The 14066-nt window shown below is 34.7% G+C and overlaps 1 protein-coding gene across 1 annotated transcript in view; it reads left to right on the forward strand.

Moving 5' to 3' along the window:
• The window catches only part of LOC142982973 (protein amalgam-like), a 135394-nt gene that overhangs the window by 114411 nt on the left and 6917 nt on the right, over positions 1 to 14066 (forward strand). Inside the window, exon 5 of the mRNA XM_076129729.1 lies at positions 8630 to 8807. Within this exon, the coding sequence (XP_075985844.1) occupies positions 8630 to 8807 (178 nt within the window). The remainder of the gene's footprint in view (positions 1 to 8629; positions 8808 to 14066) is intronic.

Below are 14066 nucleotides of genomic sequence, written 5' to 3' on the forward strand. Positions count from 1 at the left end.
GTGAGTCTAATTTAGAACTACCAACCGTGCAAACAGCAACGCATATAAGTAATACTTAAGCTGTGTGTGTCACCACGCATACAACTAAAGCATTAGTCAATTAAGTTATTGTGTCTCAATAAAGCAAACATTTGGTTGCGCAGTAAGTAAAAAGTAAATACACGACACAGGTAAAAAGTACGAGTAAAGGAGACGTAACGGCAATCTTCCTTCCGTCCTGTCACCCGCACTCTCTGTCACCTTGCCTCCTGCCGCAGCCGTGTCGTGTGTGAAATGCCCCTAAATATCCCAGAATTTCTCTGCGTTTCACAGATAGGGATGAAAAATTAGAGCTGAAACCTAAATCAAGTTCAATTTTAGGATCCTATCGTGCTGACTATTCATTTGATCTCGGTATTAAAAATGAGTTCGTTTAATGTAGACCTAAGATAGGGGCGTGATATTTTATGCTAAGTAGGTTTAAAAAGGGTTTTTCTTAAAGTAAATCAGGTATTTAGTTGTATGTTTATGAGCTCGCATATAAATTTCCAGTATCTTAGGGGCAGGCTTTGTAAAAAGCCTTGATGTTTTTTTTTCAACTCTCGGTCACCTTCTATTATAAAGCAAAATTTAAAGCTGAGCTATCCAACTTATGATTTTTAAAGTATGGGTTACACTATAATCTAGGATATGGGTATAAAATTCCTATAAGGTGAAAGTAAATTTTACAGCCGGCTACGTCTATAGAAGGCTATTTTCGTAATAACTGCTACTAGACATCCGCTATACCTATTATTAGATCTATTAAACGACGCCTTGAAAATATTATCATCGATCTTTAATATTTACTACAATGGTTATTTACGAAACTTATACCTTGAGAGTTGAGTAGTTAGTGTTCGATTTTCGTATAGGACACAAAATATTTGTACGATTGACAGATTATTATCTGATCATACAAACAAGTTTGATATTGCGTTGAGTTGAGTTGAGTTTTACTGTACCTTCCATCTGTGACGTAAGTGATGTAAGTTGATCATCCTTCATCACATAAAAGAAGACAAGGAACGCCTCTTGTACTTGCAATTTCTTTGCTTCACAAAAACCCATAATTCTAAAGATGAATTAATGTTCAAGACAAATCCGTTTTAACATTGTCTTAATACACAAGCATTTCTTCAAAATGTTTTAGCGCGTTTTTCACGTAACCAATTCATGTGTTTCCTCTCAACTGACAATGACAATTGGCTAACGAGAGCAGGCGAGGTGTGCGTTCACTCGATCAAAATGTGCTCAACGAGCCTTAGCCGACGTTACAAAAGAACCGATCGATCGCGACCCACCTTGTTAGCTATGAAAACTGTTAGATAGTAGTTTTTTTATTTGGAGAAAATACTTGATATTTATAAATTTCGTTATAATCATGTAAAAGGCGGAGATTCTTTCAAGAACATACAGAAAATTTGTTAGTGACTTCTTGTAATAGAAAGAGACATAAAAACGTCATTTATTCCAATATAGTTTTAGCTCAATTCGCTTACATGTTTGTTCAACCAAACTAAATAACCGGACAATTTCTTGTTTATTCTAAAAGACCCTGAAATAGCTATTTGTACCTGTTCTGAGCCGGGTTGTCAATTTATCTATATAAGTATATAATTAGACGTATATAAGTATGTTTATCAGTTATTTGGTTACCATGGTACAAGTTCTGCTTAGTTTAGGATAACCATGAGTGAGTTGTCCAATGATATTTATTTATTTATTTTGTTAATTTAAATTAAATTAAAATTTAAAATAATGTTAAGATTTTTTTATTACGTTACACATTTAATAGCTATAAAGCACCATAAGTATATTTTGAATAACTCATAACTGCGAAGTTCACACAATCCCAAGAACAAAATCCCTGGGAGAGTACAAGTGACTATTGTTAAACTAAGCTATTTGGTTGTTCTCGGACCGTACGCAACAAAAGCTAGGATTTCACCCATTGTCATACCCGTCTTTGACTTATTGTTATGTATATGAAGTTTTCTTTACTTGTTTTCATCGCAAATCTAGGAGATGAAAGTGTTATGCAAAAAGCTAAAAAGAGGTTTGGTTTGGCTACCGGTAGCTCGTTTCTGTTCTATTATCGACTACCGACAACCGTCTTGTCATCGAGAAATTTTGTATGAAAATCTAATCAGCGCCTCTGATGGGCGTCTTAGGAACTATTTTGCCAGTACATTCTAAATGTCAAACTTTCGATACTCGACAGTACCGACTGTACAGAATCGCGCTACTGTAGCTCTATTCTCTTCTACTATCGTCTACCGAAAACCGACCTGTCATCGAGAATTTTTTTATGAAAATCTGATCAGCGCCTCTGACGGGCATGGTAGGTATTATTTTGGCAGTACATTCTAAATGTCAAACTTTCAATACTCGACAGTAGCAACTGTACAGAGAATCGCGCTGCAGATGATTAATATCCTACTACTATCGACATTTAACAACCGGCTAGCTTTTGACAAATGTTTTATGAAACTCTGATCAGTGCTTCCAGCGAATGAGAGCGTGAGAACTCCATTTCAAGAGGTTTCTAAAGTTAAACCTTCGATACTTAATAGTATTGACTTTAGAAAATTGCACTATAAAGCAGGTCAGAATTTCACAAAGATTTTTGCTAAATAGTCTCGGACTCTTCAGTCAGAAAAGCCACAAACTTGTTACCTGTTACCTGAAACTAGCCCAGGGATCGATTTTATCACAAGTAGCTGTTGAATAATTTCGCTTGAAAAACGTCTTCAACAGCGACATGATACTATAGTACCGAGTATAAAAAAACAGATAAAGTTTTTTTTTTAACCCATTGCTGCCCCACTGCAGGGCAAGTGTCTCCTCCCAAACGAGGGGGTGGGGGTTAGGCCTCGAGTTCTTGCTGTGTTGCCTCGGGTTCGAACCTGCAACCACTTGCGTGGGAGGTGTCAATTTAAACCACTCGAATATCACTGCCAGTGATAGACACTGATAGATTAATTACAGCCCATAATTATACATAAAAAACCATAAACCCATAGATTTATTGCCTTAAAACCTCAAACCTTGGGGCTTAGAATCTAGAAACCAACAATCTATTTTAGATAATAGTCACTTTCATACAGATTCCCATGTGGCTTCTATTAAAATTCCATAGTAATCAGCACAAAATCTATGAGCCATCCTTTCACATGTCTAAATCCTTTCAATGGGAGACCCTTATCTGTAAAAAGAAATCGACAGTGTTCATATTGCGTATGGTGTCGTTATCTTAACGGTTATAGCCATGCATTGAGACTTGCAGATAAGCTTTATAGAAAAAATGCAATTTCGTTTTATTTTGTTCTTATGTGTTTTGCAGAAATGATTTTTTATTTCCCACCTGACTGAAGATAGAGATTGGTTTTAAATAGCTTGCTTTAATTTGCTGATGTCTTTGTCATTCGATTTTCAAGAGAATTGTATGAAGTTTGTAAGTCACAGAGAAAAAATAAATTTATAAAACTAGATGAAGACTTAAAAATATATATCAAACGCATTTTTTTTTTCGTAATTATTAAAATCTATGATAATAGTTGAAAAGTGATTTTATCTTCATTTCGAAATTACCCTTAGCTTAATGTATATCAACTTAGTCTTCATTTGTATAATACAAACGCTTACTACTGCACTGTAGTCGTCACGAAATGAATAATAGGTTAGGTTTTGAGTTCGCAACGCTGGCTAACTAAATACGAATGACGTAATAAGCGAATTTTTATTACAATTATCCCTCTGATATACTTATTACAATTTGCTTCTGTTAATTCCATTCCTAGAATAGCGTTTGACATGAAACATTTCTTCCTAGAATTTTTCACATCTCAAACATAATGTTAAATAAAATACGAAGACACTTTATATTCCGCTGCGGTGCGTCCTGATTACAATTCATGGTTCATGTAGGTCAATACTGCGTGTACATACTTAATGGCATTTACGATGTTTCGATACTGCGAAGTGCGTGTGCCAGTAGATTGGTTGGAGAGATAATGGTATGGCTTTAGAAGGTTTTTTTAAGTCTTTTTATAAGACTTTATGAGAAGTGTATGAAGACTGTAGTGTTGCGTGGGTGTATTAAATAAATAGTGTATAGAGACTATAGTGTTGCGTAAAGACTATTGTATTTAATGTGTGTGGGATATATCTTAAAAATAGATCGTTCTTCGGTCTTTGGCGTGGTATTATGTATGTATAAATTTGGAAAAAACTTAAAGAAGACTACACGAAGGTGACAAAATAAAATAAATATGTTTTTTTTACTACAGGCTTCTTATATCCAAAAGATAGAATAAAAACGGCTGCATGTAGTTTTCGTTAGTTAGAATTCCATATAGAACGAATGTTTTTTTGATCGTTTAAAAAAATCAAAAGGCACACGAAATTATTGTTTAAGAGCTGTCTCAAATCCTCTTCGAAAGTTCACTCGAAGATATTTTTAGACTCTGTGAACTTAATATACCACAGAACCAGGAAAAATATAAGTTAATAGTAAACAAATTCTCTACTTATCAATTCAGTGAAGCGCTTCTATATATTTGTTTGTTTAGTACCCCGCGGTTAGCTTTCGTAAAATTTTGCTACATTTAAAGGAAAGTGCGTTATTTATTTGCGAAACAACACAGTGGAATACTAATGTATGAAAACGTTGTATGTATGTAAATAAAATTGGAACTATTTTGGTTTTCGTGAGTGTTTATATGAAAATTTCGTGGGTTTACTAACTCGATAGTTTTGGAAAGAATATTATTATATGACGTGCGAAATAACATAAGTTGTAGTTTGATTGCCTTTGTGGCGCAGTCGGTAGTGTATTTGACCGTTAAATACTAGGGTCGTGGGTTCGATTTCCATTTTGGACGAAGGACAAAGCGCTATTTGCATGTATCGTTTTAGACTAAGGTGTTATAAATGTTGTTTAGTTCCTGAAGAGAGAAGAGAAGTATCGGATAGCTATCTAAAATTTATGTTTAGACGCTAAAAGTGCAAATACTGTAGATATTATAAAAATATTTTTGTAGCAGTAAACATCAATAAGAAGCAAGCGTCAGCGTCACTCAAAATTTATCACAAAAGCTTTATTTTTCACCTATTTCAGTACTGATTTTAAATCAGAAATTGTTTGACATCAATATTCGCCCTTGAAAGGTTGAGGTCTACGACAGTACCTTGAAAGTCAGACCCTTTGTTAAACACTTTTGAGCCTCCATATCTGTATAATGGATTATTTTGAAAGGTACCTGTTATCGTAGTAATAAGGTCTTTAGGTGTCTGGGTTTTAGAGAAAATTTAGCAGAATAATATACCTACATTGATGTTTTTGTCTAACAAAGTGACTGCAAGCCTCTGTGCCGCGGTCGGTAATGAATTCAATGGCTGATTGTCAGGTCTCGGATTCGGTTCCCGGGTTGGACACAGTATTGTTGATTATAGGAGTACAGTAACGTGCCCGGTAAATGAAAATAGGCATCTATCACATAGGGCTTAAATTGTTAATGGCTATGAGCGATTAAAATTAAACTTGAGAAAAAGAATTGAATACCGGGCGTCTTAGAAAACAAACTGTAAGAACAACTATAGAAAATCACTTCTGTTTAACTGAGACATCGGGTGATCAAAGTGCAATAGCCCTCCTCGCGGATCTAAAAATCATTCACTACGAGTAAAATAGTTCAAGTAGTTTTGCGGCACTTATACCTTTTATAAGACGTTTCAGTCAAGCGGTAGCAGCATAGTCAACTGCGCCAAGAAAAGCTTACCTCACTTTGCATAACTCGACACTCGCATTCTAAACTTAACCAACGGTACACAAAATACTGGTACATAAAATACCAGTACAGGAGTAAAATAACAAAGAGCGTTTGATGGCAATTTGCCACCAAAATATTGACTGTGCCGAACCTGTTATTTCACTCCGTACCGTTCGGTTACTCGTGTCAATCCAATTTTTAGACGCAAACTACATCACTCAGCAATTGTTGAACCGTTTTACAGTATGTCGGTTGCTGTGCAATATTTTGTTGGACAAGATATACGCAGAATGTTTCATAGATAGAAGATTTTGAGTAATAGAATGTATAAAACTTTTACGCCTTGTCTAACGCTAATTACAAATGCAACCCAAGGTGACGTGACGCAATACATATGCGATGTTATGACTGCTTTAAAGTACTATTACACAGAAGCAACATCAGACAGAAGTATGAGACTATTGGTTTTGATTAAGAGCCTGGTAAATGGTAATAGACTTACCTTCTATTACACAGAACTAATTGACTATATCTATTTGGAATATACTGGAATAAACTGGGAGAGATTTTGATAAATCCTCATCTGTACCTTCGGGTAAAACAGGTGCGATGTTATTATATCTGCAGCTTTTGTCGGCCATCAGTAACTAGTTCTATACCTAAAATAAAGTAAAAAATTATATTTCTAATCAGAAACTTACACTAGACTTTAACCAAACCTCAAAGTCAGACTTATATCTGTATCTAATGAAATATTAGCTAACAAAAAATATTACTACATACATAACCTACATAAATAAAACTTCTATTTCCCCGCAAATAACTTTGCACTACGCTATTTGCCTGTGCGGTTTTACCGCGAATACAATACCCAGATCTATTACCTAGATACAAATACCCGTATACCCTCGGGTATACGAACATCTGTTATTGCTAACTTCGTGTTGTAACAAACGATCGGTCCGATGTGAAGTTTGCGGTCAAACTTTATATCAATTAATCGATCATAATAGTTTTGATAGACTAGATATTGGGTATTTTGTGAAGATACAATCAATGAAATAATTTTTTGTTATAAACGCTTTATTACAGTGCTCTTTTTAACCAAAAAAATCTTCAAATATTTGTGCAAATGCAGTCAAAGGTACGCGTGAGTGTCGATAGATTGGTAGGCAAAAAACAACAAAATGACGTAATTTAATGCCATGGGCATTTATTACCAGCCAACTAAATTATCACGTTAAAGACATAATACACACTTTTGCAACGCGGTCATGTTAAGGTTGGCGTATTTGACAATTCAGCCATATTGCACTGAAAAACTTCCTCAGTCATATTTCTTACGGATTTTTTTATCACAACTAGGTTTCACGTCCATTAATCCTTCAATTGTTCCCATTTAAGGGACAGATTACCTATGTCATAAATTGGCTATTATCCACTAAGGTGTATATGGCCAAATGCCAGGAAGGGCCTTAGCCTCATACAGATTACCGTTGATGTAAATTGCAGCATTCTAATAGGTACCTTAAGGGATTGGTGAATGTCTGCTGCTACTGGAAGATCACGTATTATTCAGAGGGGAAATCCTGCCACTTTTGTCAATCGACAACCGAGTAGCAGACCAGAATAATTATTATGATAAATAGAACACTAGTGCAATTCTGTAGAGTCGGTACTGTCGAGTATCGAAATTTTGACATTTAGAATGTACTGCCAAAATAGTTCCTACGTCGCCCGACAAAGGCGCTGATCAGATTTTTATACGAAATTTTTCGATGACAGGCCGATTATCGGTGGTCGATAGTAGTAGAGAATCGAGCTACAGTTCCCCTACAGTATTCTGAATGAACATTTTTTTCAACTGTCATACATAGGTAAAAAAAACAATGCAATAGTACCAAGGCATGATTTTCTACTACTGTTGACAACCGGCTAGCTATCGTAAAATTTTGTATATAGATCAACGCCTTTAGCAGGTGCCCGTAAAGAACCTCACTACCAATAATATCATCCCGTCAAATCAACAGATACAGTAGCGTGATTCTCTGTGTTTGGTAATATAGAATGGAGAGTTCGACATTTAAAATGTACTGCAAAAATAGTTCCTAAGGCACCCGCTGGAGGCGCTCATTAAATTTTCATACAAAATCTTTCTATAGCTAGCCGGTTATCGATAGCGGTAGAGAATCGCACTACAGGACCTATCTGTTTCTAGCAAGTGCAAATATTAAGTAATCAAATAAAACTGTATATGTAGCTTCAACCATGTTGTATGTAAACTGAAGAGCCAAAGTTATTGAAACTAATTTATCTTCGTGTAAAACTTTAATTACGTGTATGAGAACTTATAATTGGTTGGAGTTTCTTTTAGATAGATAACGTGAAAGGATGTTTGATTGAATGAGTGTGGGTTCGAAGCTGGGTTGTTGAACCTTTTGTGAAATGGTTGGAATGAAAGTGCTGTCTTAAATTGTTAGCTGTGAGTGCTTTTGTTAGTTTAAATGATTCATTAAATTAATTGAAATATTTTTACACTATCTACTTTTATCTCAGGAATCTACAAACTTTTTTTGGCTCTTTTGGTTCAACATTTTTTTATACATTATATTTATTCTTTGTTTATTTATTATACTTGTTTAATACGAGTATCCTAAGTATATACTAGGTATAAAAAACAAGTCATCTGAAATATTATCTATTAGTTTTCGGTTCAAAAACAGACTAACAGTAGACATTTTTAAATATTTATTAAACCTACTTCAAAATATGAAAAAATAACGCTCTTCTCACTTTTATTTCCATCTATCAAAATTAACCTCTCATTTTGTCAACAGTGCCAAAAGTGGAGATCGTAGACGAGCGAGGTCGTCCGCTTCAAGACAAGTTCTACAAAGAAGGTTCTATCATAGAGTTGCGGTGCGTCGTGAGCGAAGTGCCGCAGCCGACGCGACAGGTCAACTGGAAGCATGGCTCCAGGCTACTCAATTATGATACTAAAAGAGGCGGTGTCAGGTAAACTGCACTATTTATTTATTTATTTATTATATACACCTGTGTGTATATTATAAATACCATCCACATTTCAGGCACATCTTATTCGATAGACGTAACAATATCCTTAAACATAACTTTATCATACAATTACAATATAGCTACATTATATTATTATGTTAAAATTATATTTATTACATAAATATATTATTGTATTATACAGAGGTACTATATTATTAAACAGTTACTATGTTATTTACAGCCTCTTTGGCGCAGTTGGTAGTTCATATGGCTGCCGCACAGAGGTCTAGAGTTCAATTCCCGGGTTTTTTCGAGTCTATATTAGAATGTTCCTCAATAGTTGCTTCGACTTTCAGAAAGTACCCGGTATATGGCTGCCCTATTATGTGGGTCTGACATTGTGAATGGCAAAGCGTGAGTGTATTTTATGCAAATCTGCCTAAATCTTCAGGTATAACAGGCGTGATAGTTTGTATGTATGTTTACAAACTCTGATTTTATTTCAAGCACACGTACTCTTAAAATATTTTTATAGTTGAACAATAAATGAATGCTACTTTTATGGAATTACAGCCTACGCATGTATGTGGGTTGATGCTACGATTCTTACAATATTTCCAAAAATACGATTGAGTATATAGGTCCTAAGAAAATCCGATATTTTAGAATAACATAGGCATATAGAGAACCCTTATTAAATCGTCCAAATCTAGGGTCCGCCTGTCGAGCTCGATCCATCACAGAAACGTTATTTCCACATCTGTGAACTGAATAATATATATTTGATGTATTTGAGTAGAAATATTTTAAGAAAATATTGTAGAAAATGTCATATCAATCTAAATGAGAATGAATTCTGGAAACGAATATTCATTGTATTTTTGTCAAAAAACCCGACCATTCTAAAACAGTCAAACAATGGTTAAGTAATATCTATACTATTACTAATATTATAAAGCTGAAGAGTTTGTTTGTTTGATTGTTTGTTCGTTTGTTTGTTTGAACGCGCTAATCTCAGGAACTACTGGTCCGATTTGAAAAACTCTTTCAGTGTTAGATAGCCCATTTATCGAGGAAGGCTATAGGCTACATATAATCACGCTACAACCAATGGGAGCAGAGTAACTGTAAAACGTGTTACAAAAACGGGGAAAATTCAGTCCCAATCTCTCTTATGTGATGCAAGCGAAGTTGCGCGGGTCAGCTAGTTATTTTAATATGCATCCATTCAGTACCGGATTGCATTTCATTGCACAGTTGCAATGTACATATTATTATGTACGTGTAAATAGAAAACGGTAATAAACATACACGAAATAGTTGACATGCTTTATCAATAAATAAACTTTCTTTTGTTTAAGAAACTACTACAAATGAACAATAGTCGACCTAAAGTACAAATGTCAATGGGTCAATGTTTCTAAGTAGGCCTAAAATTACGTAAAATATCATTCCAATTACAACTATTTTAATCACAGCTCAAGCTCCGATCTATGAATGAAAAAATTCCAATACAAATTGGAACAGCCCAAAATGCCTTCGCCAGGAATCAAACCCGAATCCTCATAATCAGCAGTTGCATACAGCCTACCACAGTTAAACTATTATTTCAAAGCCTTTTACATAACGTGACTAAGTACTAAAATGTTAACATCGATCGTTCGCTGAAGTTAATTTCACGAGCTGTATCACTGACCCGGAAACTAATAATCTCTTAATGTTTCAAAATGTTAGGAATAATAATTATAGTAGGTACGTTTATAATATAAGTAGAAATGTTTGATGAAATTGTTGAATTGGAATCTTATTATACGTTAAATACATACATTTCGACTGCCTCTGTGGCGCAATGGTTTAGGTCGCCACGCCGCTACTATTGCGTCGGGAGGTCGTGGGTTCGATTCCTACACGGGACAATTTATTTGTGCGATCCACAAATAATTGTTTCGGGGCTGGTTGTACTTTGTGTCCGTTGTTTTTATGTTTGTAAAAGTCCCCGCGACCCAAGAGCAATTCTTATATCACGCTTCTTACCGGAAGGTGTAAGTAGTGTTATATGAAATATACCAACGTTTCGCCGTGTGTTATTCCTACCAAAAATACATCATTGTTAGTCCCATGACTCCCACGTAATAGTGGGTGAGCTTATTGCCATATAAGGGACCGTTATCAAAATTCACTACTGAGAAATATTCTGTGTAAATAAGAAAATACCGACAGTAATTTGCATGATTCGGAAATAGAACCTAACATCCCATGATTATTAGTCGAATTCACTACGACTGCACCACAGAGTGAACGAAACATCTACAATGGTACACCTAAGTTCTAAATAGAAATAAAACAGTCTATTCTTGATATCGAAATAATAACCAAAAAAGCGACAATTCCGATACAGTGTAATTCTCCTAGATCAATGCCAGTACTCGACTACCCGACAAATTTATAGCGTGCTAAATTACTCTGTTTGTTGTGTAAGCATTCAACATCTTGATTTACTGGGGTTATATTTAATTAACAAAGGGTACGGATTATTTCTAAATATTAATTAGTATTATAGGTCATTATGTATGTCGCAGTGGGTCTTAATATGACAATTGCAAGTATTCTGCTGTAGTGTAAGTAACCAACAAAAAGCTGTGATTTCGTTCTATTTAAGTTGAAGTCATAAAAAATACTATTCTATTTTCTCAGACATTTCTAAAAGTCTTTCAATATAATTTGGTTTAAACTTTTTGCATCATTGTATGACAGACATACAAGAAATTAAGACACATAATTATATTGATAAGAGATCGTGGCTATATTCTTTGCTGACATAATAAAATTATTGTTTATAGAACTGTTTATTTGTCAACACGAAAAATATTTTCCCATAACACCACAATAAAGCAATTAAGACGCGCATAACCAAAGTTCAGTAGCAAAACAAGCTTCAAGTATCAAATTATGTAGATTGATTTACTTGGAATTAAAGGTCTTGGGTGTTTTCTTATTAATTGGGCGGGCAGTACCAATAAATTTTGTAAGCAGATGAATTAACAAGGAATTTTGATTGTTCAAGAAGGGTGTTTTCGCCCCTTTAATTCCCTTGATTAGGAAAATTTTGGAGAATGCTGACGCTTGTCCTATTTCAATGGTGATAGCGTTATGTCCCCGAGTGTCTTTTAAGGTTGTGTTTTTACTTAAGCTGTGCGAGGTAGCGAGGCAAAGAAAGAAGAGGAATACCACCATGAGTCTCATTTATACGGGCACTGAGAGTTGTTCAAAAAGGATGAATGATTTAATGTTTTTTTTTGCACACGGTCATGCTTCAGCACACGATCTCTGTGTGTATATAAAGTTAGTAAATAAGATTGTTTTAGGTTTTCTTTTCTCCTACTTATAGTCGCATACGTCGGTCTAGCATACTCATAAACACAATGTGTTAAGAGACAACACTCAGCGCAGAAGCGTTAGATGTTTCTCGATTGATCCAGCTTATGGCGCTTAGCGCAGCTTTTCTAATAGATGGGATCTTTGGCTAGTTCCCAGTAGTCTTATTAGTCGCACTGCTAGGAATTTTGCTCTTAATAGACTTCTAGGTGTAGTACAACTGGCTATTTTCTTCCCATTTGACCTGTTCGTACCGCCTACTTCGCACATCTCCAGTAAAAACGCAGCCTTATCGGCCAGCAATGAATTGATGTTGTTCGCGTTTATTTCGAAGCCACTGCAGACCTGTTTTTGTTTGTAGCAAATTGAATTTGATGAGAGGGTCTTGAGATAATTGTATGCTTAAGCCGTTTAAAGGATTGTGGACAGATGATTATTGGATTTGAATGTTGTTTGTTTTTTAAGTACTTAATTGTTATTAAAGTACTCTTTTCAAGTCTTTTCCAGTCTAACTATTTAAATCGGTAAACTAAAATAGGTATTCTATACTAGCTGAATGGCGCTGCTTCGTTTGCGTCACAAAAGAGAGAATAGGTCATAACTTTTTTGATATATTTTTCACTGGTGCTCTGCTCTTATTGGTCGTAGCGTGATGTTATAATAATATAGCCTATAGCCTTCCTCAATAAATAGGCTATCCAGCAGTTACATATTTTTTCAATTCGCACCAGTAGTTCCTGAGATTAACGCGTTCAAGCAAACAAACAAAATCTTCAGCTTTATAATATTAGTATAGATTATAAAAACGGCGCACTCAACACGTCAATGGCAGGACACATACATTACGTACACATTTACCATCACGGCTATTATACTGTATATATATATCTTTATATATAATTCTTCTGTAAGTGTGTATGTCACTGAACTTCTCTTAAACGACTGGACCGATTTTGATGAATTTTTTGTGTGTGTTCAAGGGGATCTGAGAATGGTTTAGATTCACTATTTTGTCCGCTGGACAATGTTTTTTTAATGAATTTTTATGGCAAAGCAACGTTTGTCGGGTCAGCTAGTTATTATGTAAAAGTGAAGGCAAATGCGTATTGCGTATGAAGTAGGTACACTCGCGTTTAGCAAGTACAAATTAATTGGCTGGTTGTATAGCGGTATTTTCTACTTATCTTATTGTTCTACATTAAAACAAATAGAAATACATTTCGAAATCATATTTTAGTTGCAGAAAAGTAATTTATCTTCAAGATATCGTAACATCTACGCATTATTTCATCTACGTCATAGCGACTCCACTGCGGCAAAATTTTCTTCCATATTTTCTCTCTTTCATACAAATTTGAACATTTGGACATCTCAACCCACATATCTGATTACACCAGATTGCTATCAGTCTGTATGACTCTTGGACAATAACGAAGGCTTAGATAATAAGCTCCTTTGCCAAATTACTTGAGAAAAAAGAGGATTGGCGTATGACCGGAATAATGCCAAGGACTTGTTTTTAACTTATTAATTTTTCTTTTATTTTCTTGTTTTGAGATAAAAATATTTTTTTTAAAACATATTGTAAAAAATCAAGGGTTATGTTTAAAAAAAATATGACGAGAAAAAGCGCTTTCCTTTTTTACTTAAGTCCGATAGATGGCCTTAATTATTGTGATGGTTTACTTAACGATAGTTTTACATTAATGATTATTATTAATTATTTTCCGGGACTATTTAACCGGAAATCTTATTATTGGTCTCATTTATTTGGTTTCCTAAACATATAAGGAAATCTTGAGAGCCGTATGCCATAATTTGTATTCTTTGTTTCTGTAGTAGTCTCAAAACCAATTAATATTTAAAAATAAGTAGATTTCTATC

Source organism: Anticarsia gemmatalis, chromosome 23, assembly GCF_050436995.1.
Source record: "Anticarsia gemmatalis isolate Benzon Research Colony breed Stoneville strain chromosome 23, ilAntGemm2 primary, whole genome shotgun sequence".
NCBI lineage: Eukaryota > Metazoa > Arthropoda > Insecta > Lepidoptera > Erebidae > Anticarsia > Anticarsia gemmatalis.